Source organism: Parambassis ranga, chromosome 15 (genome assembly GCF_900634625.1).
Source record: "Parambassis ranga chromosome 15, fParRan2.1, whole genome shotgun sequence".
Classification (NCBI taxonomy): domain Eukaryota; kingdom Metazoa; phylum Chordata; class Actinopteri; family Ambassidae; genus Parambassis; species Parambassis ranga.
Genome location: NC_041035.1, coordinates 1259002 through 1285106, shown reverse-complemented (window position 1 = coordinate 1285106; position 26105 = coordinate 1259002). Strand labels below are relative to the sequence as shown.

The 26105-nt window shown below is 44.7% G+C and overlaps 3 protein-coding genes across 5 annotated transcripts; 2 read left to right on the top strand and 1 right to left on the bottom strand.

The window, feature by feature from the left end:
* The first annotated feature begins 269 nt into the window (after positions 1-269).
* adob (2-aminoethanethiol (cysteamine) dioxygenase b) lies at positions 270-3309 on the top strand. 3 transcript variants are annotated; one of them, XM_028423942.1, is made up of 2 exons: positions 270-483; positions 590-3309. In XM_028423942.1, exon 2 carries the CDS (start codon positions 739-741, stop codon positions 1510-1512), a length of 774 nt encoding a protein of 257 aa, XP_028279743.1. In that variant the 5' UTR covers positions 270-483; positions 590-738; the 3' UTR covers positions 1513-3309. The 3 variants fall into 3 exon arrangements, with proteins under 3 accessions (XP_028279743.1, XP_028279741.1, XP_028279742.1); XM_028423940.1 differs by having other exon boundaries at positions 586-3309; XM_028423941.1 differs by having other exon boundaries at positions 555-3309.
* A 2317-nt stretch (positions 3310-5626) lies between these two features.
* On the bottom strand, positions 5627-7495 carry LOC114447576 (early growth response protein 2b-like). Its single transcript, XM_028423938.1, has 2 exons — positions 7235-7495; positions 5627-7097 (listed from the first exon to the last, which is right to left on the bottom strand). The coding sequence occupies exons 1-2, from the start codon at positions 7420-7422 to the stop codon at positions 6059-6061; spliced, it is 1227 nt and encodes a 408-aa protein (XP_028279739.1). The 5' UTR covers positions 7423-7495; the 3' UTR covers positions 5627-6058.
* Positions 7496-16557: 9062 nt separating this feature from the next.
* Positions 16558-26105, top strand: kif11 (kinesin family member 11). Its single transcript, XM_028423211.1, has 27 exons — positions 16558-16731; positions 16918-17024; positions 17746-17875; positions 17964-18061; positions 18150-18228; positions 18479-18664; positions 18757-18881; positions 18965-19055; positions 19141-19286; positions 19366-19462; positions 19769-19864; positions 19973-20061; positions 20149-20236; positions 20349-20422; positions 20496-20610; positions 21117-21188; positions 21454-21589; positions 21866-22038; positions 22136-22261; positions 22348-22503; positions 23313-23452; positions 23527-23687; positions 23775-23893; positions 23987-24209; positions 24385-24554; positions 24637-24747; positions 25881-26105. Exons 2-27 carry the CDS (start codon positions 16951-16953, stop codon positions 25989-25991), a joined length of 3186 nt encoding a protein of 1061 aa, XP_028279012.1. The 5' UTR covers positions 16558-16731; positions 16918-16950; the 3' UTR covers positions 25992-26105.

Here is a 26105-nt window from a genome sequence, read left to right as displayed (position 1 = left end):
TCATGTAAAGTTAATACATTTTGTGGCATGCTGGGTATTGTAGTCCACACTATTAGCAGTTAGCTTTACTTTAAATTGTTATATTTATCTAAAATAAAACGTTTGTGTTAAAAGACAAGCGTGTGACCATAACCAGGCTATAATGTCTGCGTGTGATTGAAATGTTATGTTTTGTCGGAGAGCTCCCTAGAGTAGGCCTTTGGCGACTACATCTCCCATAATGCACCAGGCGTAAACTGTGAAGTGTGTCTGGTGCGGACGTGTTTGACAGTTATTCAAAAATGGGGGACTGAGGGAAGGGGGCTGACCGCTGCTGTGTCCAGGGCCGCCTGAAAGTCGCCTAGATGTTCCACTAACGTGTACGTGTTGTGTTACTTCACTACACACAACACTCGTAATCAAACAAACCGAATGAATGACCTCACGAAGGAGCAGAAAACTACAGATCCAGTGCGTGGTGGACTGAGAGAGCTGGGAATGCAGGTGAGGTCTCACTCCGCCGCTAGAATTGTTTCTGTGGTTTAGTGGTTTCACTCTCTCCTGGTGTTTACCAGGTGTGTTTGGTTTGTTTCTCTTTTTGTGAAGTTAGGTGCAGTGACGTGCACAGCAGAGGCCTAACTTTGGAGGAGTGGCGTGGTGGGAGCGAGCACTCTCGTTAATACACGATCTTCGACGATAGCTTAAGGGCTACGGCTAACGGGGGACAAGTGGACCGGTCAGGGTTGCTCACGCTTCGGTATGATGCCAGGTGACAGTAACATGACCTCCATCGTGCAGAGAATAGCTCGACAGGCTCTTGTCACATTCAGGAACCCGCCCAGAACCGGCGAAGAGGCCGGAAAGTCTTTCCTGGAAAACCACAGTAAATTGAAGAGCCTAATGACGGAAGTGCGAGCTGCAGACCTGAAGCTCGTCCCGCGGAGAGCCGAGGACGGCTCAGGGGTGCCCCCTCCTCACCCGTACCACCACGGCGCGCCGCCGGTCACCTACATGCACATCTGCGAGACGGACCAGTTCAGCATGGGTGTGTTTCTGCTGACGAGCGGCGCCTCCATCCCTCTGCACGACCACCCAGGGATGCATGGCGTGCTCAAAGTCATGTACGGCAAGGTCAGGATCAGCTGCTACGACAGGCTGGAGCGGCCGGCCGGCAGCACGCAGGCTGCGCCCCCTCACCCGGCCCAGATGGGCGCGCTGCGGCGCTCCATGCTCCGCTCCACCGGGGAGTACACGGAGGAGAGCGGCCCCTGCGTGCTCACCCCTGACCGGGACAACCTCCACCAGATCGACGCCGTGGACGGGCCGACGGCGTTTATGGATATCCTAGCTCCTCCGTACGACCCGGACGACGGCAGGGACTGTCACTATTACAAGGTTCTGACAGACGCGGAGTTAAAGAACAGTGAACAGACGGAGCAGAAGGAGAAGGAGGTCTGGCTCATGGAGATTTCACAGCCCTCGGATTTCTGGTGCGGTGGGGAGCCTTACCCTGGCCCGGAGGTCTCCCTCTGATCCGTCTGACTGACCGGCCGCAACATGTCTTCTTTTCTCGGCCTGCTCGTGTTCCTGCACGCTACAAGTGGCCCTGGGCCTTTGGACTGATTAAATCAACGATGGGTCTTTGTCCGTTATTACTCTGTAGTCAGTGACGTAAAAACCTATAGATGCTAATTAGAGGGGGGATTTATTTATGAGCAGGAGTGTAACAACTGAAATAAAACAATAGCACAAAGTAACCTCAGGCCCAGAGAACAGCCTCCTGCTGATGCCAGTGGAAATATATGTTCTACATTATCTGGAGAAAGATTGTGTTTGGTCTCCAGCCTTTCAGGAGGAGGGCACCAGCAAAGCAGCGTGAGGGCTTTGTATCCTGCTGAAGTCACAAAATGTGCACAGTTCCAAACATTATGCATATACCTAATTTTGGAATCTGATTTGTCACTCATCAGTTAAAATGTGTAAAAGCAGCAATATTGGACTCACAGATGATGAATAACGAGCTAAAATAAGAACCTTTGTTTTTATCTAGTGACGATGCTGCGTTCGAGGAAATCGGAAAGTCTATTCTTGCTGCTGTTTCAGTGGTTGGTGTCTAAAGTTCCCATTGCAGTTACACTAACAGCTGCTCTGCATGTGGGGTGCAGTGTGTGTGCACAACCCCTCTGCAGCACCGAGACATGTCAGAAACAGCATCCAAACTTTTTGAAGACTGAAAGTCTTTCTCACATCATCTTGGGACTCTGAAGGCTGCCTTCATGTTCCTTTAAGAAGACTTGGATCCTGAGGCCTGGGCTTGTTTGGAATATCTGCACTAAATTATCTTAAAGAGAGGAGAACTTCCCCCTTTCGCCGGACTTCTATGTCTAAATTGTCTTTGTGATTACACCATAAACATGATGAATATGTTTGTGGACACGTTGAGGCGGAATGTAATCAACATAAGGTTTATAGAATAAGATTTGCAGCACACATGAACTGCTACTGAAAGGCCAGCTTGTAAAATCCATGCAAAGACTGGAAAAATTGTGATTCCTTTAAAACTTGTAATGGAATAAAACTAAAGCGCCCACTGCTGAGATTTTGGTCATAATTGAAGAAAGGCCTTTACTGATGTATGGTTTTGCTTTATGGAGGTGGGGACGTGTGTCGGCTGATTTTTGACAAACAAAAAGCTCAGATTTGGATTATCCAGGACCAGTGTTGCTGTTAAAATGTGTTCAGTTCTTTTTTCTGCTTAAAGTGTGATCCCCTTCTTCTGAAAGCATAAAAAGCTCTTGTAGGCTGAAAACGTTCGCAGCTTCCTTACAAAACCAGCAAATTCTTCCTCTATAGAAATGACTCAACATGGATTTTGAGTAATCTGGCTGTTTAATTGGCTAGATTGATATTAGCAAATTACTGAGCTATTGTTAACAGAGTGTGTCTTCCTAATCCATTCTCTGTCCAGGAACTATGTCTACCCAAAGACTAGAGTCTGTGGTTCCAATCAGAGACGTAACTGCGACCTACATCATCCCAAACTTAATATCCATTTTCAGATGTTTTGATATCAGCATTGTGTTTTTCTGATGAACCATTAAGGAACATGTTCTTTGTGGGACACTGTCTGGGTCTCAGCTTCATGACTTTGCCACCTAAACATTTGTAAACTCCTTGGCTAACTCATCGTGATGCACAGTGCTGCATGAAAGTTTGTAAACCTCAGAATGTTTCATATTTCTGCATAAATATCAACCAAAACATCAACTGATTTTCACACAAGTCTTGGCAGTGATAAAAGAACCAATTCAATAAAACGGAAATATTTCACTTTGTGATTATTATGTTCAAGAAAATGATCCAATGTTACATGAGTTAGTTGCAAAAAATGTGAACTTCAAAGATTCATATGTGGCCCCCGAAGATTCATATGTGGCCCCCGAAGGTTCATATGTGGCCCTCGAAGATTCATATGTGGCCCCCGAAGGTTCATATGTGGCCCTCGAAGGTTCATATGTGGCCCTCGAAGATTCATATGTGGCCCCCGAAGGTTCATATGTGGCCCTCAAAGATTCATATGTGGCCCCCGAAGGTTCATATGTGGCCCTCAAAGATTCATATGTGGCCCCCGAAGGTTCATGTGGCCCTCAAAGATTCATATGTGGCCCTCAGGGCCACATTAGAATCCACCGGGTTCCACCTTCAGGTGTTTTCAGTCAATGGAAGATGTCAGTGTCCTGTGTTACTTAAACAACAGCCATCAATCAAAGTCGGATCTTCACAACATGTTTGTGAAAGTGTTATAGTGATATAGTCAACTGAAAACCATCACCAGCTTCAAGGCAGACTCTTGGAGTGGGCCGTGGTTCGTGTACCACTAACTTAACTTAACGAAGTTGTTTCTGGACTGAAGGCACAAGTAAACCATTTTTATAGCACTGTCACATTATAAGACACAGAAAAGTAATTGATGGAGATAACCATGAATACATACATCTGTCCAATGTCTTAATTATCCTGTATCCATTCACCTAGTTGTCAAAGACGGGTAAGAAAGGTGTTGGCACAAGAATCACTGTAGCTTTAATTCAGTTCAATTCAAAGAAAGTGCTTCACAAAAACTCAGAGCCTGAACCCCCTTTAAAGCACCAGTGGCAAGAAAAGCCAGGAAGAAACCTTGAACAGGACCCGACTCATAAAGAGAACCTTCCTGCTGACAGTCGGCCGGGTAGAGGAGGAGAAGAAGAGGGAGACAGGACAGAGAGGATGAAGGAGAGAGAGAGAGAGGAGAAGAAGAGGGAGACAGGACAGAGAGGATGAAGGAGAGAGAGAGGAGAAGAAGAGGGAGACAGGACAGAGGATGAAGGAGAGAGAGAGGAGAAGAAGAGGGAGACAGGACAGAGAGGATGAAGGAGAGAGAGGAGAAGAAGAGGGAGACAGGACAGAGAGGATGAAGGAGAGAGAGGAGAAGAAGAGGGAGACAGGACAGAGAGGATGAAGGAGAGAGAGGAGAAGAAGAGGGAGACAGGACAGAGAGTATGAAGGAGAGAGAGAGGAGAAGAAGAGGGAGACAGGACAGAGAGGATGAAGGAGAGAGAGAGAGGAACTAACATGCACAAACTTACATTACAGAGAACAAACATGATGGTTGTTGGTGTTGTCAAGCTGAAACTATTGTGTTACAGTTTATATCATCAGTTAATAAATAATAGTAATTAAAACAAAGATGAGCAGAGACTGGTGCAGGCAATAAGCACCGGAATGATCAGGGTCCGGACTGCAGGTCAGCATGCAGGTCTGGACAGAGAGGAAGAGAGAGAGAGAGAGAGAGAGAGAGAGGCACAAAACTACAGGAAAGACAGCAAACACAGATTATGACATGAATCACTGTATAAACCAGACTAATGAGAAGAGAGGAGGAGGTCAGAGGGTGAGAGGGGGACTTAGGGGGACAGGGAACTGCTCAGTGGATCATGTTTGCCCCCCGACAGCGTAGGCCTTTATCGGCCCTATGACACCTGTTCTACCTGAGACTGAGGCCAACGAGTGGCTGCATCTATACCTTTCAGCCCCACACTAATAGCTGAGACTAGTTTGAATATTACTTTAAGATTCATCTTTACTAGAGCTAAGAGGTCTATACCACGAAACAACGCATGGACCTCCACTAGTCCACAAACATTCAGAGACAGCAGGTCACACAGCAAAAAGGACCAAGTCAACATTTATTTGCATCCACAATAAGCATCAGTCTGTCTGTAAGATAAGCTTCAGTGCTCATCTTGTTTGCATAAAAATGATAAAAACACAAGAACAGAATATTTCTTTTTTCCAGTGACTCTCTTGATCTCACAGTAATCTGGTAGAAACCACCAAAAAAACAAAAACCATAAAACAGATTATCAAGCTACAATCCCAGAGAAACTTCAAAACCAATTCATGTGTGTGGAACAACATTTTAACATGACAGAAACCGTCCTCAGTGACCACCCCCTGAATCATCACTAATCATTGTTAGTGGTATTAAATGATAAAATACAATATTAACATCAGTGAATGAGTGGACCTCTCCAGCTGGATGTGGTTGAAGCTGCATGTTCTCTTGCTTTAGATTGGCTGAGATTTTGCACCTTAAGGGGGAGCAGGTGATTTGTGAGATGAGCAGATTGTGTGGATCTGACCACATATGAAAGCAGCAGCAGCAGCAGTAAACCCTGCTGCATGCCCGACCTGCAGGAGTCTCATCCTGAATCCCTGAGACATGAAGCATAGCAGGAGACACAATGTCTTGCAAGCAGTAGTAGTGGTGGTGGTGGTGGTGTCTGGCACCATCTGCCATGTAAACCTTAGTATTTCATGTATTACAGTGTCCAGCTTTTGGAGACTTCTACTTTAGTTACTCTGATAAATAAGGAAACAAACACTCGGTTGTGATTCTCCCTGCATGTCTGACAGATATGGCTTCTTTTGTGACAGGAGACATGTTGGGCTGTGTTGGCAGTATAGAATGTGGCAGGAGCTCATTATGCTCCACTTCACAAAGTTTACATTCAGCAGCATCCTGTGCGCAAAGTGTGGATTAAGACGCAGCGGACTTTTTCTCCTTTTGCCGGAGGTGAATCTTCATGTGCCTTCTCCTCTCGTCACTCCTGGCGAACTTCCTCCCGCACTGGTCGCAGGAGAAAGGCTTCTCTCCGGTGTGCGTGCGGATGTGGGTGGTGAGGTGGTCGCTGCGGCTGAAGTTCCTCATGCAGATGCGGCACTGGAAAGGTTTGTGGCCGGTGTGGATGCGCAGGTGTCGACTCAGCTCGTCTGACCGTGAGAACCTTCGGTCGCAGCTCTCAGCCGGGCATGGGTACGGCCTCTGGTGGACGGGTGTCTTGCTAGGGCGATTAGGGTACTTCCTGGGTCTCAAGATCGGCCTAAGAGGGAGGTTCTGGTGGCTGGGGAAAGCAGCGGCCATTGGACCTTCGGCCGCCGGGGAGGGCGCACCGAGCGTAAAGTTCCTGATGGTGTTGAGAGGAGTGAGAGGGGGAGGCACCCTGAGAGAGTCGAGGGGGTAGGGGAGTGATTTCCTCTCCGAGTAAGCTGTCTGAATATCTCTCTGGCAGCTCTGCTGGTAGAACCCTCCATAGTCAGGCATGATGGAGAGCAGCGCGGCGCCGTCAACGGGCGGTTTGGGCGCAGAGTAGGACGGAGGAGGGTGATAGGACACAGCGCAAGTGGATGTCGCCAGGTAGCCCCCTGCCGACGGGTCCTGGTACATGTCCCCGCTGCATGAGTAAGAGGGGGCCGGGTGAGGATGCGGGTGTGGGTGGGGATGAGGGGGCGCGTACATGTGGCTGATGTCGGGCTGTCCGTGCGCCATGTTGCCGTCCCCCGCGTCCGCTGCGTCTCCTCCTCCTCCTCCTCCTGCTGCGTAAATATCGGAAGATGCTGAAGGAGATCCAGGCACCGTGACAGATTCTGGAGCGGCGATGTCAGCGCTGACCACGTTGATGACGTCCCCAGAAGTCCACGGTCCTGCACTTATTGAGTCCACCGAAAACTTGCCGGTGAACGCCACAGGGTGCGTGCGTAAAGTTGCCACGTACTGGAGAGGCAGCTCAGAAGCGCTCCTGTCCTCAAACAGGAGGTCACCTGAAAAAAAGGAAATGTAAATCAGAATCAGAATGCACGTTGGGCCGTTTCACACCCTTTAAAGTCGTAGTTGGAACATTTTGGTGCAGCCATAATTGTGTGCGTCCACCCAGACATCAGATTCTTACCGTCCGGATTCTCATTAGGTTCTCCTTCATGACCATCCTCCCCTACAGCCTCTTCTTTAAAAACAATCGCTGTCTCTGAAGGCTGACCCCTCTCCGCTGCACACACATCTTTAGGAATACTGTCTACGATGCTGCTGAGAGACGCAGAAACTTCATCTACTATCTTAGCAGTCATCCCGGCTCAGAGGTGGAGGAGATGAAACCAATTCCTTATTTTTCACTTCAGAGTCTCGAGGGTTTGCTGTCTAACTGTGATGAATGCTTTCCCTCATTTTGTCTGTTCCGCCTCTCAGCTCATGTAAATAGCTCCTGGATGGTGCAGTATGATTATAAAGGGAATCTCTGGGTGTCCCGTTACGTCATTTACCAAATATGGACTTGAGTTTAAAAAAAAATAGGGAACTCCAGAAATAGAACTGGTGGAGCTTTCCATGATGAAGCGTGGAAGATGAAGTTTAGTTAACCTAAACACTCATAAAACTTAAAGAGAGCGGCGGTTTGAAATTTAAGATATGATTTCTGACTTTATTTTTTTTAACCATGAACATGATGCTTCCAGCCTCTCGTAAGGAGGGGAAACCAGGCGCCATGATTCGGAATTCCGGTCACACTCTCTCCATAAATGGATTCTCCGGTGAGGTGAGAGAGGACCTCTGTCCGCTTATATGGCTGGTATCCGGGTAAATGTGTGTTACATTGTGTTGTCTTTGTGCCAGCTGAGCCCACACACTGAATGCACAGACCCATTTGTTTTCCCTCTTGCCTTGTCAGGAACAGATTATTGCTCCTGCTATTGTTGGATCTTTGAGATAGATGGGGTGATTAGTGAGGGAATAATCAATCAGTCCGTTTCCTGGATGGTCTTAAATGGTTAAGAGAAAGTCTAAAACAGACTTAAACCAGTAATAAGATAGAGATAACTTAGTATGATTTCTGACAAATATGAATTCATCATTTCTGTATCATGGTAAATGATGCACAGAGGGTATAAATGATCTGTGGATTTAGATGAATAAAGATGGTTTATGTGACCTGGCTTGCTGGCACTACTTGTAGTAAGACGTGCCAAAAAATCTTAAAAGTAATGCCTGTTTTAATAAATCATGAGATCATCATGTTATATATACACAACATGGTCTGTGGATCTTCTTCAGCATCCCACAGAGCAACCTAACGTAGCCTGGAGCTCAGATTAGAGGAGGTCTGGTGAGGCAGAGTGTTCTTCAGAAAGTGAATCCTTAAAGTGCAAGAAATCTTAAAGAAAATTGTGAACATGGCCCAGAGAAAACAGAGAGAAAGGCGTGATATTCAATCCTTTCTTTGTTAGTTTGTTGCTGTGAAATCAACCAATCCGAGGCGGTGAAGTGAGGTAAACTTCCCACTGCTCTCTCTCTCTCTCTCTCTCTCTCTTCCCGTTTCTTATGAGGATCTCAGAATTTGCATCCAGCACACCGCTGTACACGCGTGGATGTCATAACTGTTCCCCACAAGTGAGGCTAAAACATCTTTATTGCCCCCTGGTGGTTGACTGCAGTATACATCATAAACCCCGCCTCCTCCATGTTAATGATGGGATATGGACCCAACTACAAGCTTAGAGCAATCCTCTGATAATTTGTTGTTGCCCATTGATTTCACTGTAACTCTTACTGTACAATGACAATAAAGAGTCTGTTCTATTCATTTAACATTATTGGCCAATAAACACTTGCTGTAGTTAGTGGAGCAGCCGAGCTGGTGGCTGTGGAACAGCAGCGAAGCCGCTTCACCTCTTGACCTGCACAGTTATCTGGGTGGAGGTGCAACATTTGTCCATTTGATATTTTTTTTCGTGTCATTCAACAGAAAGTGGCTGCTGCAGACGACAGTCCAATTTCAATATGTTTTCAAATATTTTCATAAAGCAAGTAGGAAAAACTAAACTAATAATGTTTGAAGTGAAGTTACTAGATACATATTTTATGTCAGGTCATACCATACTGCTGATTGTAGCCTATAATTAAACTGTGCTTTAACTTGTCATGTTTCTGTTGTTGTCTTTTGTCATCCAAGAGGAAGTGGCTGCTGCAGACAGCGCCTCCACCAGCTCAAACACAGTATTTCAACATTCTATCACAGCAAGTTTAGTGTTAGAGCCTCAGTTACAGCTCATTCCTCTGCACTATAGGTAGGCCTGAAAATCCATCATTAAGCATGAGAAGGACAGCTGCAGCTCCACAGTCCACTGGTGGACGAACAGGGATCTCAGCGAGCAGGCTCGCATTAGTCTAATCATACAAAGCTGCTTCACAGTCTGCAATGTGTCCCCGATGAACCCAAGAGGATGGACCCCTCTGATCCGTGCAGACGTTAAAAGACCCGTCAGGCAAATTCACTCTGTGTTTTCTTCTGCTGTTTAACAGGAAAGACAGCCAGAGCGGAGGACTCTGCTTCCTCTGAGGTATCAGAGTGTAAACAGCCTCTTAAAGCTTCTGTTTGATTTGTTAATGTGCTGATTAGAAAGCTGCAGCCTTCTGCTGAGACGAGCAGGAGGACTGCAGCTCTGCGAGCCTTTTCAACGCCCACAGTTACAAAAATGTTAGTGTGTATTGTCGTTGTGTGGCGAGCCGCCCACCCTGTGGCAGATGGGGGGTTTGGTCGGTCCACGCACACACACACACACTCACACTCACATGCTGCAATGAACAGACTCACAAAGCACATACACACAGGAAACACACATACACACACTTTCTGCCTCTTAAACACTCCCACACACAAACACACACTTTCTATCATGGAACACACACTCAACACATTCTCTCTTTTTCTGTCAGAATCGCACAGAATCTTTATTTTTTACTTCTCTTGACACACACACACACACACACACACACACACACACACACACACACACAGGGCTCCATGGGGACGGTGCCCTGCTTCCACCCTTCGCCCACGCTGCTCCAGGCCGCCGAAGCTCTGGGGGGTTTTTGGTTTTGTGTTTGGTGGCTAGGAGTGTCAGCCGGGGGTCCGGCGGCTCGGTAGACCCCACCACGCCGATTAATCATCTGTCATCTGTGGTTTTTGTTAATATGGATCTTTGTCTTCATGCTCAAACGATGCTCAGGTCCGGCCTCGCCGCCTGCCACCCTGTTTTCCATGTTTTTTATTTTGCTAACTGATCACAAAAACAGTGAAAGTAAACCAAGCCACCCTTTTTCAGGACCTTTCATTCTCTGAGCCGTCTTCATGCACTCACTATCTGCTGCCTGAGCAGCGTCAAATAAGACTTTAAATAAACACCGTAAATCATCTGATGTTCTGCTGCCTTCAATAACAGAAGTGTAGGTGTTGTTCAAATAGTGGATGACTCATCTTTGGAAGGAAACCCTGTCCTGGTTTCCCTGCAGCACAGGTCCAGGATCAAGAGCTAGATTATGAAATAGGTGGTAATCATCTAAAGGGCTTTATCGTCAGTGTGGGCTTCATTTGTTTCACTGTCCTCTGTGGACGCAGCACACTCATGGCTACAAATGGACACAACCCCACGTTACACATTATTTCCATTTACAACAACAAACAACTTGCTTTCACTCCACTCTGCAGACCAGATATTCTCTAAATGCTCGTCATGTGACTGCTCTTCCAAAAACAGCGGCTCTTTGATGATGGTGACGGGTGTAACATTGTTTTGGTACAGGTACTTATTAGTGCATATGCGTTACTTTTGGAGAATATGTACACAAGACATTCAATAAAATGTGATTTTTTGGATCATCCGAAGGTTCAAAGTGCACCAGCTGTTCCTATTTCACACCTTCTGGCTGTGATGAGTTGTAAAATTGAGTGATTTAGAGTTAAAAAACCAAACAAACAAAACATTTCCAACATTTTGGGATGAAGTTCTTGCACGACCTGCAGATGAGTCTGAATATTTGTAGGTTTAACTGATGCCCTCTCAACCGAAACTATCCAGAAGCGATTGCATATTCATGGGAAATGTATTGACTGCTGAGTGTCGGATAATAGACAGGCACATCAATGAGCGTGGAGCCCAGTGAATGGCTTCATCTCTGGGACCCAGAATGTGTCGGCCGATATCAAACGAGGATAATTAGCTTTGTGAAGGATTCATGTTTCAGATCACTTTCATATTATTTAGACGGAAGGATGCCTGTTTTTAGGTTTCGCTCAGGCACTGAAGAAACATGAGGTGGAGCTGCTTGGATGGAAAACATGCTTCCACCACATTCTGCATCACAAACAACTTTTACATTTTAAATTTCAAACATTGTAAATATTTAAGTGGTAGCACCCACAAAATCTCCTTTTACATTTGTTTTTTCAAAAATTAATTAATACGTATATATATATATATATATATATTAATAGCTGCAGACAGTTGTACTTTTTTGTGTGCCAGAAAAACACACAAATATATTTCTGATGGTTCATAATTTAAAATAAAATGACCAAAATATTGCAAATGAGAAGCCCAAATGAAGGTTTGACAGTTTAGTTCAAAAGAAACAAGAATTAAAATAACATTTTCATCTGTCATGTGAATGGTTAATGATCAACTGATGTCTAGTACCTATAATTTGCACAATTGAGTAAGTTTTTGGAAAATAATAACTAACTAACTTTAGTCTTTAAAAAAATACTTTTCATCCTTCTTATTTTAAAGATCAGTCAGCTGACACACTTTGCTTTTTTTTACCCAACATATCATCATAATATATTTGTATTAAAAAGGGTCAACTTCCAAACTGACATTTGTTAATATTTTCTTCTTCTCTTGTCAGCAGCTATTCGAGCATTATAGATCATCTCAGTGAGGCCGACCACAAACACCTCCACATCATCCTCCAACACCAGCTGACGCATTTTAAAGTACAGTAAATAAAATAAGGGCATAGACTGTGTAGTTTCCCACTGACCTTTAGTGTAAACCCTTCATTTCTCCAGTTTAACACAACGGAGTGGATAACATGAAAAAAAGAGGAAGAACCAACCTTACTGAGAAGAAGTGCTCCTTCTCCTTTGTCGGCAGCTGGGCCTCCTCCTCACTCTCCAGAGATGTGGACAGAAAGCCGAATGTGGAGGCTGACACAGAGGAGCGGAGATGTTTCCTGCAGCCCGGCGTTTGGCCGTTGGACCAAAAAGTTACCCGTTCCTCTGGATTTCTGGCTCGCCCCCGGAAAGGGTCATCGTCACCCGGGGTCTGAGTGGGCTGCCAATGACAAAAAGAGAGAGAGACTGAGAGAGGGGGAAGAGAGAGAGAGAGAGAGAGAGAGAGAGAGAAACAATACGATTGTTCCCACCTCACTTTGCTTCCACCCTCGCAGTTAAAATTGTTATGGTAATGAAGTGGATTTTTGCTGGACAGCAGATTGTAACAGAGAGATGTTTCTGTGACTGGACGTGGAGACCGGAGGTGTTCAGGTCAGCCGGAGAGGCAGCTGCTGCTGGGGACATGGAGAGGGGAAGGACAGTCAGGACACAGAACAGCTTCAGCTTCAGATCTGGGGTTACAACTGGAGACTAAACAATGTGAGAATGTCATCATTTCTAAAATATTTTACAACAGTATTTCCCTTGAGAAAGGCTTAGGTCATTTAATTTGCACAGAGGGTCAGTACTATCGCCCCCTTAAGAAGGGTCCTCTGTGTTTAGTCATGGTACAAATCACTGTTATTAATGAGACCATGTAGTCTGTGTTTTAACTGAGGGACCCTGTAAACATTTCTACACTTTAAAGTGAGGCTTGGTGTGTTGCAGCACACACAGTATAACAAGTAACATTTTGTCTTAACACTTGAAAAACATCATCACAAAAGTAAAGAAACTAGTTTAGAGTGGAGAATGTGTTGGTGTCTACAGCAGGAGAAGATCTACAAGTCTATCAAAGAGCTTCAAGAACTGTGAGAGGTTTTATCAGGGAGCTCTGAGAGTCCAACAGAACAAGGCAGAGACAGGAAGAGAAACATGTGGAAGGTTCTGGAAAGAAAACTAGAGAGAGATGTGTCTAAAGAGCCGAGAACAGCTGCAGAGACGCTAGTGAAGGATTGAACCAAGTCTGGACCTGAAGGGTCAGAGAAGACCGTCACTAGAGTCCTGCACAGGAACGGACTGTCAGACCAAGAACACCTGCAGCAAAGACACAAAGTCAGACTGGAGACATCCTGGAGACTGATCACACATACTGGAAGAGTCATTTAGTCAGATGGAACCAAACCAGAGCTCCTTGGTCACAGAGATGTGGTCTTAGTTGCAAGGTTCCCACAGAAGAATATCTTAAAAGAAGTCAGATCATGAAGTCTTTTACTGATTAACATACCAAAACAACATATGTATGAACAATATAAAGCCTGAGCTGCTGTAAAGCTGCTGTAAACAAGGATGGAGAGTGCTGGATGTCTGGTTTGGTACAAACAGACAGAAAGATGAGTGACTAACAGAAACACAGGAGATTAGTTTAGTCATCATGCTCGGTGATGGGCTTCAGACAGGGTTTAAAATAGCCCTGCTTATGTCACCATGGCTCGACCATCTCAGCTTGGGCTTGTGGATGTGAAGTAAAAGTTGTTTTTCCACTGCAGGAACTAACGAGCAGGTTTAGGATGACCTCTTGTCAGTTTCCACTGCAGCACGGGCTCTGCTGGTTTTAGGGGCCCTGGGCCCTACAGGAGCCCACTACTGCAGCTGGTGCTGAGTCACAGGTGCCCTGTCACTGCGTATTGTTTTGTTGACACTTACAGTGGGGGCACTGATGTCCACTGTGCTGGTGAAGACCGGCCACGTACGCTGCAGTTAGGGAAACATTATTTGAACCCCTGCTGATTTTGTTGGACCACTAACAAAGATATGATCGGCCTGTAATTTGAACAGTGAGACACAGAAAAATACCAAACATCCAGAATGAAAAGCATTTGATAACAGTCAGAAATGAACATTTTTATGAATGAAATATTATAATTCACAGGCAGCGCTCCTCCTCCAAACACGGAGAGTTGAGTTGACGCCAAAGAGCTGGACTTTGGTCTCATCTGACCACAACACCTTCAGCCAGTCCTTCTCTAAATCATTCAGATGTTCCGTGGCAAACTTGTCTGTACATGTGTTTTCTTGAGCAGGGGGATTTCAGCCCTTCAACGCGTGTTACCGACTGTTTTCTTGGTGACTGTGGTCCCAGCGGCCCTGAGATCATTGACAGGTTCCTCCTGCCCTCCTAGTTCTGGGCTGATTCCTCACTGTTATCATCATTGAACTCCACGAGGTGATCTACCATGGAGCTCCAGACTGGAAGTTATTTTATGTTTCTTCCATTTGTGAATAATGGCACCAGCTGTTGTCACCTTCTCAGCCAGCTGATGGTGGTGGTCTGTAGTCCATTCCAGCCTTGTGTAGGTCCCCTGTCCTGTCCCTGACATCCTTGGAAAGCTCTTTGGTCTTGGCCATGGTGAAGAATCCTGATTGACTTCTGTGGACAGGAGTCTTTCATACAGGGAAGGAGCTGAGAGGCTCCAGTGTCAGCTCCTTCCCTGTATAAAACACCTGGGAGCCAGGGATCTGGCTGATTGACAGGGGCTCAAACACTACTGTAATATTTTATTCATTAACATGTGAATTCATTTATAACGTTTTTTTAAATGCATCTCAGTCTGGATGTGTTATTGTTCCGTCTCTGCCTGTTCAAATAACCCACTGAATGACTGATCACTTCTTTTCATGTTCTTGTTAGTGGCAAACAGAATCAGCAGAGGTTCAAATGCTTCCCTAACTGTGTGCTGTGATATTTTCCAGCTCTCTCCTGCAGCCCGTTAGCTCAGCTGAGTGACAGGAGCAGCGCTGAAGATCTCCACTGCATTACTGTACGTTGTAAGACAGTGTGGACAAAGAGTCCATGATTAAAATGCCTGTTTTTATGTATGTCTGAACCCACACATGACTAATGTGAATGTGTATAATAAAGAGGTTGCCAGAGCGAAAAGGGCAACCCCCTCGTCATCCTCAGGGGGCCGAGTGGGCGGACGGTCCTAGCAGATGGATTGCTGCTCGCCACTGGTCACTTCATGAACCTGGAACGGAGGAGGTGCTGACTGTGTGTCTGTGGACTTCAGGTCTGTCACTTTCTTTATTTCATTTATTTATTTATACTTTTGATTGGATCTTGTTTCCAGGATATGTATGTGTGTGAGGTGAAGCCATGTTTGCATGTTTGTGATGATTTAGTGCCAAAAAGTGTCACAGTTTTTTTAGGTTTGTTGTTCAGAGTTGACATTTATATCAGGGACGCATTATAAAATTAAACAATGAATGTGTGTGTTGAAATCATTTGTGTGAGATGTTGTTTAATTGCTATTTGATTTACAGCATCTAAACAAACAACACTGTTTTATCCTCTCTTTGTTGAAATAAATTGCTTCAATAAATCAGAAGAACAGTGTAAAGCTCCGTCTCTGCTCTCATGATGTGTTACGAAATATTTGCAGTGTTCACTGCATCACCGTTATGTTGCTCCTTGAAGACATGGTCGGATCATTAACAGACCAGCAGGCAAACAGAAGCTGGTCCAGGGTCGCAAGAGGTCAGAAGACTTCTGGACCAGCCTCTGTTTGAAGTCACACAAACGCCTGCAGGCACACAACCACAAATAAACAATTATAAAAATACAGACACAAAACAGTAAAAAGAAAACTACTACAGAAATCGTTCTTTTGAAGAATTATTGTTGAAAATTAACCCAATCTTCATTTCCTGCAGAAGGCGTTGGAGGAATAAATCCTCATTAAATGGAAAACTAGTATTAACAATAATTCATTATTCACTGTAAATAAATAAATAAATATTTGAACAAAACAGCTCCTACAATGTGTAAAGTGGAGCTAGGAGTCAAATGAGACACAAGTTAATTTTACGACATGAAATATATTTTAAAAGCTATCAAAGCATGCAGAACACATTTTATTATGCTATATATCATATTTATGAGTTAAATATTTTGTTAAACCAATAAATAATATATCATTCAATAATATTATATATATATTATAATATTATATAATTAAATGTAACTAAATACAACACATTTTTACTTTTACATATAATAAATAGCCTATTATAATGTTATAATAGTATTTTAACACATGAATACACTAATCGCATGCGGTTATTTAATGATAGTTTACAGAACAATGTCGCCACCTAGTGGAATTGCTTCGATGATTTTCTCCCGTGATGCTCCGCGCCTTAGCAATCACATGTTCATTCGGACCAATGGCGCCATTTGTTTGGCAGTTACTCTCCTGTTATTGGTCGAGTAAAATTTAAAAGTACAGTTTGAAATGTGTCTGGTCGGAGGTTTTAGAGCGCCACAGAGGTCTCCTGTGGAAACCAGCGGAGCTGAGACGGAGGCTGAGAGCGAAATATACAAGTTATTACCTAAGGACACGGCTGTGAGGCACAACTCGTAAAGAGAGACACAAACTAGCGGACACCGGTGAGTTCATCTTTACTGGTAACCGTTTTAGCTTGCTGTTGCTAACTATGTTATGCTAATATTAATTCACTGACTGACTCTTCTCGTGTCGTGGTGTCATAGCAGGCAGCTTTTATCTTGGTTTTAATATCGCCTCAGAATGACTCTGACGGGTTATTTGCTAACTCGAAGTAATTATCTTCGCAGGTTAACTTTGCGGAGGGAACCGTCTCTGCAGCCATGGCTTCACACAACATGAGCGGAGTCAAACGAGACGAGAAGGGGAGAAACATCCAGGTCGTGGTCAGATGCAGGTACGGACAGACTTCTCTCTGTTCAGCTGTGCTGCTGGTTTGTGTCGATGTAACCTGACTGATCTGTTAAAGCTGCCAGCGTCTATCACTCGGGTTATTGTGTTCATTGGAATCATTTGCAGAAAGGGTGAAGTCGAAAATCAATGATTGTTATATTAGTTTCGGTTTCTTCATTCTCAAGGATCATTTAAAGATGTCTCACTTACATAAGTAGTAATTTATGCGCTGATAAAAATCTGACAAACTACATTCAGATCCTGGGGATCAGTCCCAGGCCTGATCAGAGTTCAGTGATGTATCCCCGTGCATACATCATGTTAGGGAGAATAAGAAGACTTGTTTAGAGCCAACATGTGTCCTGTATTGTTCCATGAACAAACTCTGAGATGACACAAGCAGCATACGGTATGTTTACAGGCCCAGCATGTTTTAAATAAAGATGAACACATAATAATACCCATCTCAGCACTACTACAACCTTCTCAGTTTCTCAGTAGTTCAGCAGTTTTTTATTATTTATTTGTACCTGCATGAGATATCTTATGTTTTAGATTGAATCATTAACAGGTTTTTAAAGTTATCTAGAAGACTCCCTCCGTGCTGTTTCAGCTTTGATATATCCATGTTTCGGGACAAACCCTGAATGCACTTTTGGTTCCGTTCACATTGAAGACGTTGATGCCAAGTCTTAGTGTCCTGTCATCTTGGATCTCACTTTCAGACCTTTCAACACTGTGGAGCGCAAGTCTTCCCATGGCGTCATCGACTGCGATCAAAGCAGGAAGGAGGTGGTCATAAGGACAGGAGGGGTTAATGACAAGTCATCACGAAAGACCTACACCTTTGACATGGTGAGTGGATGGCACAAGAGGCCCTGGAGTCATTTCGTCTGACATGGATGTGATTAAGAAAAATTCATTGTATCATGTCTCTCCTCAGGTGTTTGGTCCGGCTGCCAAGCAGATCGAGGTCTACAGGAGCGTCGTTTGTCCGATTCTGGATGAAGTCATCATGGGATACAACTGCACTGTGTTTGCGTAAGAGATAACTGATCATCAACTTTAACATGTTTAATCATGGTTTTTAAATAAATAATTATACATCCTTTTCCATTATGGGGTTCAGCTATGGTCAGACTGGAACAGGAAAGACCTTCACCATGGAGGGAGAGAGGAGTCCAGACGAGCAGTTCACCTGGGAGGAGGTCAGTTTTCCTTCACGTCCTATATTTTCTACCTCATTCATCATCTAAACAAATGATTTCACAATGAACGTGTCTTTACCTGATGTTGGTGGGTTTGAAATGTTTGGTTTCATTTAAAAAATACATTAGCCAAGCTTACTCTAAAAACAGGAATTATAAACTTTCCAATGGGCTTTGAATGTGATGTACAGTTCAATCTGAAAATATAACCAAATATGAGCTTAAAACGGCTCCACTTTTGTGTCGTCAGGACCCTCTGGCTGGAATCATCCCGCGAACGCTGCACCAGATCTTTGAGAAGCTTTCTGAGAACGGTACAGAGTTCTCTGTCAAAGTCTCCTTGCTTGAGATCTACAACGAGGAGCTCTTCGACCTTCTCAGCCCCACTGAAGACGTCAACGAGCGGCTGCAACTCTTTGACGACCCGCGAAACAAGGTAACTGTCGTTAGAACAGATAGAACAGATTATCTGCTCCTGAGCTTTCAGACAACACTGTTGAGCTTACTTCCTGTATCGGTGTGTCGCAGCGTGGTGTGGTGGTGAAAGGTCTGGAGGAAGTGACGGTCCACAACAAAGATGAAGTGTATCTGATCCTGGAGCGAGGAGCGGCCAAGAGGAAGACGGCCTCCACGCTCATGAACGCCTATTCCAGGTACTGGCCAGGAGGGGGCGAACTGCAGCCTGTGCCTGATTATAGTGCTGTTTATTCATTAGTTTGCTCTTGTGTCTCTGTAGTCGCTCCCACTCTGTGTTCTCGGTCACCATTCACATGAAGGAGATCACTATGGAGGGAGAGGAGCTGGTCAAGATCGGCAAACTCAATCTGGTACCGATCCAAACATCTATCCCTGAAATATATTTTCTCATTATGTCAAAGAAAAATTATACAAACTCCCCGTCTCTTCTTCCAGGTGGATCTCGCCGGCAGTGAGAACATTGGGCGCTCGGGTGCCGTGGACAAACGGGCCCGTGAAGCGGGAAACATCAACCAGTCTCTGCTGACACTGGGCCGAGTGATCACCGCGCTGGTGGAGAAGAGACCTCACGTTCCATACAGGTCAGAGTCCGAGGCCATTTCTGACTACGACACACAGTTGACAACGTATCATTAAGTTGATTCTGTGCACTTTCCACAGAGAGTCCAAGCTGACCAGAATCCTCCAAGACTCGCTGGGAGGTCGAACTAAAACTTCCATCATTGCCACAGTGTCGCCTTCCTCCAGCAACCTGGAAGTAAGTCTGTGAATTTACACAGAGATACTAGAGCTGGGGACACACTGTACGATTTTAGCCACGATTCTCAGATGGGAAAAGTCTGCCACTACCAGTCAGCACGAGTTGGTGACGGTCATCATACGTCAGCACAAAGATCTGTGTGAGGGGACAGACCAGCCCCACCTTCAGTGGCACTTACTCTAACATGTTTAATTCTGATGTATGAATGTAAATCTTCATGTATAGCTCTGTTTAAGAAAATGTATGCATAAATTAGAGTTTAAAATTCTTATTCCGTTCTTGTGTGTGTGTGTGTGTGTGCAGGAGACTCTGAGCACCCTGGACTATGCCAGCAGAGCCAAGAACATCATGAACAAACCTGAGGTTAACCAGAAGCTGACCAAGAGGACACTCATTAAGGTAAGCAAGCCTGATTCCACTCTTCAGGATAAATGGGTTTGATTTTAATGTAAATATGATCAGCACACACACTCTGAAGGAAATGTTATCTTGTGTCTGTCTGCTCAGGAATACACCGAGGAGATTGAGCGTCTGAAACGTGACCTGGCTGCTGCTCGAGATAAAAACGGAGTTTACCTGACTGCAGACAGCTACGAGTAGGTTTTATGATGCATATGTGATGCATCAGAGTCCCAGGAGTGTTTTGCTCTGCTGCTTAATGTCTGCCGGTCTTTGGTTTTTAGGAGCATGATGAGTCAGATCACCTGTCATGAGGGACATATAACGGAGTACACTGACAAGATCACAGCTATGGAGGAGGAAATCAGGAAGGTACACCAGCTTAACATCACCCTAAAGAATACGCTCGTTAATTACTCATGAGGAATGCAGTGTTGACACCAGGCTGCAGTGGAAATGGCCTCATGCTCTGTTCCTTCTGCAGGTGACTGAGCTGTTTGTGGACAGTAAAACAAAGCTGGAGCAGTGCACCGTGGACCTGGATGAAAAGCAGCAGAGGTACAGGGTTTGTTTTTAATGAACTGCCTGCAGGTTGCAGTCTGTTTTAAAGACACTGTTGCTGCATTTCCAGGTTGGAAGAGACGAGCAGAGACCTGCAACAAACAAAGGAAAAGCTGAGTCAGGAGGAGTTCATCAGCTCGGAGCTCACTTCAGCCCAGGAGCTCCTGTACAACACAGCTGGACGGGTACAGCAGCATTTAATCCTCATGCCTTGGCTGAAGTGTGACACTAAGATGTTGATTCTATGTCTTATTAGCTATACTTACAGGCGGCTTAGTGTGGTGTTCATTTGCCTTTTCTTCCCTCTTATTATAGAATTAGTTCCTTTTTCTCTTTGCTGTCCTGTGTTGAAAGTTGATTTTACCACATCTGTTTTTAACCAAACTTCCTCTTACAGATGCAAAGTAGAGCTTGGTCTTATACAACAGAATCCAGCCAATAGGAAGATTCAGTTGCAGTAACTAGGGTTCAGCTGTGCAGTCACCGCATTTTAAACATGATGTGTCGCAGTTAATACTTTGGATTAAAGTGTCCACACAGGGACCTGGATCAATCCATAACATTACTAAATACCTGCACACATGAACCTAAAAACGTTAGCCTCTTTACATATGTTTACACTAGGCTCAAATGAGAGTCTTTGATTATTGCAAAAAACTAAACTGAATATTTTCTGTTGCGCCCTGCTTAGCTCCTTACCACTGTGGATGCCAGCACCAGTGATGTGTCGGGTCTCCATGACAAACTGGACAGAAAGAAGAAGGTCAGACTAACTGTTGTCAAGCATCCGATGCAACCATTGAAACCTGTGAATTATTTTTATTAATGAATCAGTTTTGATTTTGTGATTAAGTGAACATTTGTCTAAACCCTGCCAAATCCAATGTAAGAAAACAGGAAGTGGTGAAGGAAATGGTCAGGCCTTTTCTGTGATGCAGAACTTCGGAGCATAAATAATCCTTTTTAATCTGCAGGACTGTTTCCTGTCTTGATTGTTGTGTCTCATCTCTCTGGCTTTGTAACTACAGGTTGAACAGCACAACAGTCGGATCCAGCAGAGCTTCGCTCAGCGGATGGACAGAGCCTTCAGCACCTTGCAGCACTGCGTTCAGCAGCATGGAGCCAAACACCATGACATGCTGAGCGGCTACTCGCAGGCGATTGGTAAGAATGCAGAACCACATAACTTCTTTATCGTGCTCAACAATTTCAACTGAGGCAACAACTGGACTCACTCCCCCGAGTGGCTTCATCAGGTCTACTGCAGAAGGCGCCGGGGGGTGAGCTCAGTTGCCTTGATTTAATTCTCAAGCACGTTTATTAAGATGTAACAAAATCAACTTAAACTATTGGATATGACTATGACCTGGATGGATGAAAGCATCCAAAGACAGATTTTTTTCATTCATCAGCAACTGTGACTGACTTGTATCTTTACAGATGGGTTACTGGTGATGAACGAGGCTGTGGTGAACGGAGCTCTGACCGCCGTGCAGTCTGTTGTCGGTGGAGTCGGGCCGCTAGTGGCTGAGGGTGTGGCTCGCTGTCAGGAGAAGGTGCATCAGCAGGAGGGGCTATGCCAGAAAGACAAGGAGAGTCTGCTTCAACTGCTGGTGAGTTTATTTAAGAGGAATGTGTGGTAAGGTTTTGCAGATTTGATCTTTGAGTAATCAGATGTGTTAATCGAGTGTTTTGTGTGTGGGATTGTAGGAGGCGCATCGACAGGACATGGAGGAGGTCCTAGTGGCTCGGACTCTGATGGGTCTATCGGCTGTTAAAGAACTGAATGACACTCTAAAATCCTCAGTAGAGACGCAGCGAGCTCTGGCTGATAAGGTGAGTCTAAAATCTTCTTATTCCTTTGTTTATATCTTCATCTCGAAGAACTTTGCAGTGAAACACCACTTTTCTCGTTCTCACAGGTGGAGGCAATGAAGGAGATGGGTGTGTTCTTCAGTGGCTTGGTTCAGGAGCTGGCAGCACTGCGGGAGGCCGCTGTGCACGGACTGAGCACCCTGCAGGATGAACACAGCAAGCTGGAAAAGCAGATCAGACTGGCACAGGAAAGACACCAGACGGTGAGAGCCTCAGACAGATTCTTCTGCTGCCTGAGTGAAAGTACAGGGGTTCCCGCAGCGCCTTGACGATGTTTCTGCTGCATCCACGTAGCATAGGCGGTAAAATAAGGAACATCGCGATGAGGCTGGATATCAGCATCTGTTTAAGTATCTTACTGTGCCATCTGTCACATGTTGCTACGCCAACATTATTTTTATGGGGAAGATGCTTATTATCCAGTAACTGGATAGTAAACAACAACCTGTTGTCACCATGGACATGTGAAACTAAGATGACTATTCATCTAAACTTAACATTTGAATAGTGTGTCCTATCAACTGCATGTCCACATATTCTGTGTTAACGTTAACCGCTTCTGAAGTCAGAGCACAGATGAGCCGTGTACAGCTCCAGGGACGAGCGATGACAGTAGTTCAGTGCAGACCCAGAGCACTCGTTCTTCCTTTTAACGGGCACATGACCTGTCTCTCGGTCTCATATACACACAAACAAAGCACAAAACCATTTTTTTCCCCAGAATGCAGCATATTAAGTATTGTACAAGTACACTGTTGTTTGGACTATATAACTAATATGCATATCAACGAGGTATTGGGTCCTAGGCTTTGGCCACAATGCACATTGTTTTGTTTCTTATCAAGGCTGCCTATGTGTTGCACGTTTTCTATAATGTACAGTCAATTTCTCATAATGTGATAAACGCTGCATTATTATGGCTGTCACTTTCTCACATGCTATATACAGTCTATGGTTAGCACAGTCCTGGAAGTCCTGTTGCATTGACAGTTTAGTGCTCTTCCTCTGTCAGGGTATGAAGCAGACCATTCAGTGCCTGCAGGAGCAGCTCAACCACCTGGCTATGGAAGCCCAGAAAGACTACACCGACTTGTGCTCATCCTCCAAATCCCTGCAGAAGCCTCTATGCAGCCTCCAGGAGAACATTAGCAGGTTATTTACAGCCGATAAATCTGAAAACAATCGATTTTTTGACACACTTAACCAAGATTTTTCTCTTTTGGCAGTGGGTGCAGTACAGTTGAGAGCAAGGCCACCTCCCAGGCAGACCTCCTCTCCTCCACCTCGTTGTCCCTTTCCTCCTCTCTGCGTGTGACTGCTGACGAGAGCCAGCAGGCGCTGGAGGAGATGAGTAGCTGCTGCTCCCACCTCCACAGCTCTGTGTCCGGTACCAGCCGTTATTCACACTTTGTACCTATGTCTGTAGTAGAAGCTTCTATAAATGTGTCCTAACATTGTCCATGTGTGGCTGCAGGTCTGGTGGACCGGGACCTTCAGTGGAGTTCCACAGTAAGGGAGCGTGCTGAGATACAAGCCCAGGAACACCTCACCGTGATGGGCAGCATTTCCACTGAAGCTCAGACGTTGTGTCAGGTAAAATGGCCGCAGTTTGTACTACAGATTTGATGTCCTGAGGTTGAAAATGTTTTCAGGATCCTTCATATACGTTTTTCTTCTTTCTCGCAGAGTGTTGAGGCACGATGCAGTGAAGAGCTCCGGAAAGTTGAGGACAAGCTGTCTGCCCAGCAGGAAGAGGTGAAGCAGGCCCTGATGGACGTGCAGACCAAGACCATCCAGGACAGAACTGCCATAGAACAGCAGCAGGCCGAGCTCCAGCACCAAGTGGAGATGAGCCAAAAGTTGGTAAACGGCTTCCTGCAGGAAGAGCTCCAGCAAGACATCCCAACAGGTAAAGGTTTATTGGATTGTTGTTGTGTGTTTCTTGGAATATTACGTCCCACAGAGCTGTTATTGTAGTTTTACATATATAAGCTATTTAAAAAAACTATGGGGCAGAATTCTCCCATGAGGGGAAAAAAAACATTTCGTTTACAAATCTTTAACTAGTCCTGTTCTGCCTTCAGGTGCCACCCCTCAGCGACGGGAGTTTGTGTATCCCAGAGAGCTGGTGAAGTCGCAGAGCCGCAGCGAGCTGCTGGAAAGCCTGAGGAGGCAGCAAGAGGAGCTGTGGGCTGCCATGGAGGAAGAGGACGAGGAACAGCAGCAAGAGGAGGAACACAGCCAGGTTGACCATGTATGTTCAGCTTTTTAACAAACGCATTAGAAAATGTATAGAAGTCGCTCTTTTTGACCTTGGTCCTGTTTTTTCTGCATAGGACTCTCTAGAGGATGAGCTGAGTACTTGCAACGAAAGCTTGGCCACAGAGCCGTCCTTCATCGACGAAAACCTCGTCTTCAATGAGAGCAAACGCGTTCCTTTCTTCAAGGTAAGAAACAAAATAGTTAAATATACAACCATCTTCCAAAGTTACTGCCTCCTATTTTACTTGTTTTCTAGTTTTTTTATATAAAAACATATAAATGATCTGATTGTAGTGGGTCTCTAGGCAACTACAACCTCAGAACAAATAACCTTTTTCCTTTTGTGCCATTATGTATTGAGCAACAAGGAAAAAAGTCCTTGGTGGACTGATCATCAGCAGGTTACAGACCTCTGTAACAGACGTTTTGACAGTTTGCTGCTCTGGAACATTCAGGTGTGTGTTAACACCATGACAAGAGAGAAAGACATGAACAATGGTGTTAGACAAGCTATCGCTGCATCAATCTTCAGTGAGAAAGATTATTGAATTAACTTTCAAGACAGCTGTCAGTCTTCACAGGAGTGGACGTCACAGCTAATTCACCACAAGATCAGAGAATTACAAAAAAGAGCTACATGTCAGATCTACAGGCCTCACTGAGCATGCTCAGTGTTAACATGACAGCACAGTTAGAAGAAGACTGAACAAGTACCGTTTGTTTGAAGGGTTACCAGGAGAAAGACTCTTCTGTCTACAAAGCACATGGAAGCAGGACTGAGGTTCACTGAACTGCATCTGAACAAAGAACAGCACTGGAGGAACAATGACTGTTTACAACCACGGAGTAAAATATAAATACAATCAAATCTCAAACATAGAAAACATCAGATGTTCACATTGAGACATTTTACAACTTAATGTAAAATATGAGGTGATTTTAAATTTGATGCAGCAACACATCTCCAGAATGTTGGGACAGGAAAGCTGGAAAAGCAAATGATGAGCATTTTGACCGATAAAGTCCTACAGGAAACCAGTACCTCAACTTATTGATGCTGAACGCGGATCTACCAGATACTGAGTCATGGGCGTGCTTAGTGTTATCCACATGTTTTCTTTGGTGATTGAGGGGAAAAATGTTCGGTTGAAGTGGTGTTTGCCTAATACTAAGACCCACTACAGTTAAAGCATTGTATTTAACGAGGCAGGATACGAACTTTCAGGGAGATTCTGGCATTTTTCATGTTTATTTTCATGTGAACAAATGAAGATAAAGCATTAGTTTGAAACGGTTCTGTGCCCTTTCTCTTTTCCAGCAAAAGAAAGGAGGTAAAAAGGAGACGAAGATCCCCACCAGGCCAAAAGCTCCAGAAAACGAAGCCACAACCCCTCAGAAATCCAGACTGCCACTCCGCTGTCAAAACTAAACCATTTCATCGTGTTCTTTTAAAATAACATTATTTGTGTTTACATGTCTCATGAAGTGTTTTAGAATCATAAAGTTGTCTTGTTGCTTTTAAAATTAAAGAGATTTGTACTTG